The 2,685-nt window shown below is 44.7% G+C and overlaps 1 protein-coding gene across 1 annotated transcript; it reads right to left on the bottom strand.

Annotated features, from left to right (window-relative positions):
- Positions 1 to 243: 243 nt before the first annotated feature.
- Positions 244 to 2,233, bottom strand: LOC106330258 (phenolic glucoside malonyltransferase 2-like). The gene is made up of 2 exons (XM_013768761.1): positions 2,102 to 2,233; positions 244 to 1,999 (listed from the first exon to the last, which is right to left on the bottom strand). Exon 2 carries the CDS (start codon positions 1,642 to 1,644, stop codon positions 244 to 246), a length of 1,401 nt encoding a protein of 466 aa, XP_013624215.1. The 5' UTR covers positions 1,645 to 1,999; positions 2,102 to 2,233.
- Positions 2,234 to 2,685: the final 452 nt, after the last annotated feature.

Genomic DNA, 2,685 nt, shown 5'->3' with positions numbered 1-2,685 from the left:
TAAATTAAAATGCAAACAATTGCAAATTTAATATGCAAACAATTGCAAATTTAAAATGAAAAGATACTTTATTACACATAAACTAAAATTCCAAGAAGCCATCGATCTTCTTCAATAATAGAATAAGAACATTATCAATAGAATACATACAATAATATTATTAATTAAAAAAAACAAAAATAGGAGTACTTATATATAAAAGTTAATTATTTCATAGATGTAATATTTAGAATTAACATTATTTTAGAGTTTCGGTACCCATTTTGAGTGTAGGCATGGTCTTAGGCCATCTTTAAATAAAGAAATAAAAGTGTTCACCTCCCTCTTCTTCAAGCACACGCCAATCTCCACGCCACCTGACTCGTCCCTCCTTTCTGACATAGAGAAGGCTTCATTGCGGTCAATGTGCACAACCTCTGCTTTAACGGGTCTGCCCCATCCAAAATCTAACCCGTATATCCCTAACCTGGTCGTCCCGGCTACAGATCCGAACTGTACACCTGTTTTAAATTTCTTTTTTGCCTCCACAAAGTCCTCAAAGAATGACTCTATCCCTCGTGAACCAACACCTTTGACCGAATCACTTAGAATCTCGACAGCTCTAACAAAACCATCTTCTTCCAGAAATGTTCTCGCATCGTAATGGAACCAACCTGTCGGAAACACGAAGCTCCCGAAGTATGTGGCGGGAAGTGGCGGGTCTAACCGAGACCTAAAGTCTGCTGTATAACAAAAAAGTGTCGGTCTGTTCGCGTCGCCTTCACGCGCTTTCACCACACACGTCCATGCGTAAGCGTAGGCGATGACAAAGGTTGACAGATGAAGCTCCCGAGATGAATGGTTCTTGACCCGTTCCCGGAGCTGCTCGACGTCCTCCAGAGTTAAGTCGAGAGAGACACGTACAATGTCCGTGCCTATCTCATCGATGGGAGGCGGCTTCAGGGATTTAAAGTTATGGCTCTGCTTTGAGAGATACGACACCATTTTCGACTCAAGCCCGGGAGGAAGATTGATGATGGTACGATCAAAGCTGGGAGTTAGATCCTCTGGAAGAAGGGGAGACTCCGTGGAGTTGCCATGTTCTTGCAATCTGCTAATATGCGCCCAAGATTTCATAAACGCTATTGATGTTGTAGCGTCAACGACGGAGTGGTGCGATGCAATGCAGATACAGAATCCTTGGTTCGGGAACAACGTGATTTGGAGAGAAAGAACGGTCGCCGAGTCGTCAGAGACTGTTAGCTCAGGTGCCAGATGATGAAAGGCGGTGGCCGGACGACGTAGTCCTTTGCCGGATAAAAGGGAGAAGTCTGCGTCGGTCTCTGCGACGGTAAGCGAAACCGTGTCGTGCTTGGAGACGATGATGCACGGCTTTGGGTCTTGTGGGGCCCACGTGAGGCGGCCGGTAAGGGGGAGGTAGAAGCTGAGGACAAGGGAGAGCGAGAGCTTGAGCTTTGGGAGGATGTGAGAGTGAAATGACTGGGGTGATGATGATGACTCGGTGAGTCTGTAGAAGACGACTTGCTGACTAGCATGGAACTTTATCCAGCGGATCTCGAAGAAAGTCAGAGAGAGGCTGAAGGAGTCATCGGACGATTTGATTGCAGGGCTGACTCGGACGTTCTCGATCACGTTTAGTGCCATTGATAGCAAAATGGGAGTCTTACTTGTTTTCTGAACATTGAATCGAGATCTCTCTTGCTAAGTATATTAATATCACCAACAGCAGAGATCCGGGCTAATCGAATCAATACACATGTCTATCACTTAAGAAACTATCTGTAGAAAATGTGTATTGTCCTAATCTTCTTATTATATAAAGAAGAGAGGGACTCTCTTCTCCTTTCAGCCACCTAAGAAATTGCTTTCATGTAACAGCGCCACGTGTCTTCACTAAAGAAGGTATCGACTTTAGTCTTTTGCGGGTTTCTTCTTGGACGGACGTTTTTGGCCTCCCAGAAGCAGAGCAAACTTCAACGATGGAGGAGGAGCGGCCGGTCTGCAGATCGGAGAGGAGACCAAAACGTTAGCCATAGCACAGATTTTTTTCCGATGAGTTTAGAACAAATGAGTTGTGGTCTCTGAAAAGATGAAAGCATACCTTCTTATAGTCGACTCCACCGCCTTGCATCTAGATCGTGGGTGATCGATTAATAGGGGATTAAAGACGCTTGATCGATTACAGAGATGCGCAGGACGAAGGAGATGAAAGATCGGCTGGGGAACGCGGGTCGCCATCCTCTGGAGACGCGAGCAAGCACTTCATGTTAAACCTAATAAAAAACGCACTACAAGAAAACAACGGTATTCTGACGGACATTCCGACGGAAAATGAAATCCTCGGAATATCCCGAGGAATTTTCGAGGATATTCCGAGGAAACACAAAATTTGGTTTCCTCGGAATTTCCTCGGAATATACCGACGGAATTCCGAGGAAATATTAATCCGTCGGAATATTCTTATGGAATACCGAGGAAAAATGTATTCCTCGGAAAAAACCGAGGAATTCCGAGGATATATTATAGCCGTTAGAGAGCCGTTGGGGGATTTTAAAAATTCCGAGGAAATTCCGACGAACTAGCCGTTTCCGTCGGAATTCCGTCGGAATTTCCTCGGTCTGTCGGCAGGATTTCAACTATAAATACAAGCACCCCTCTTCCTCTTCATTCACTCCATATCTTCAT

The sequence above is a fragment of the Brassica oleracea genome, chromosome C3 (genome assembly GCF_000695525.1).
Source record: "Brassica oleracea var. oleracea cultivar TO1000 chromosome C3, BOL, whole genome shotgun sequence".
In the NCBI taxonomy this organism is placed as follows: domain Eukaryota; kingdom Viridiplantae; phylum Streptophyta; class Magnoliopsida; order Brassicales; family Brassicaceae; genus Brassica; species Brassica oleracea.
Note: the sequence above shows the minus strand (reverse complement) of the source record. Positions and strands in the feature narration are given on the sequence as shown.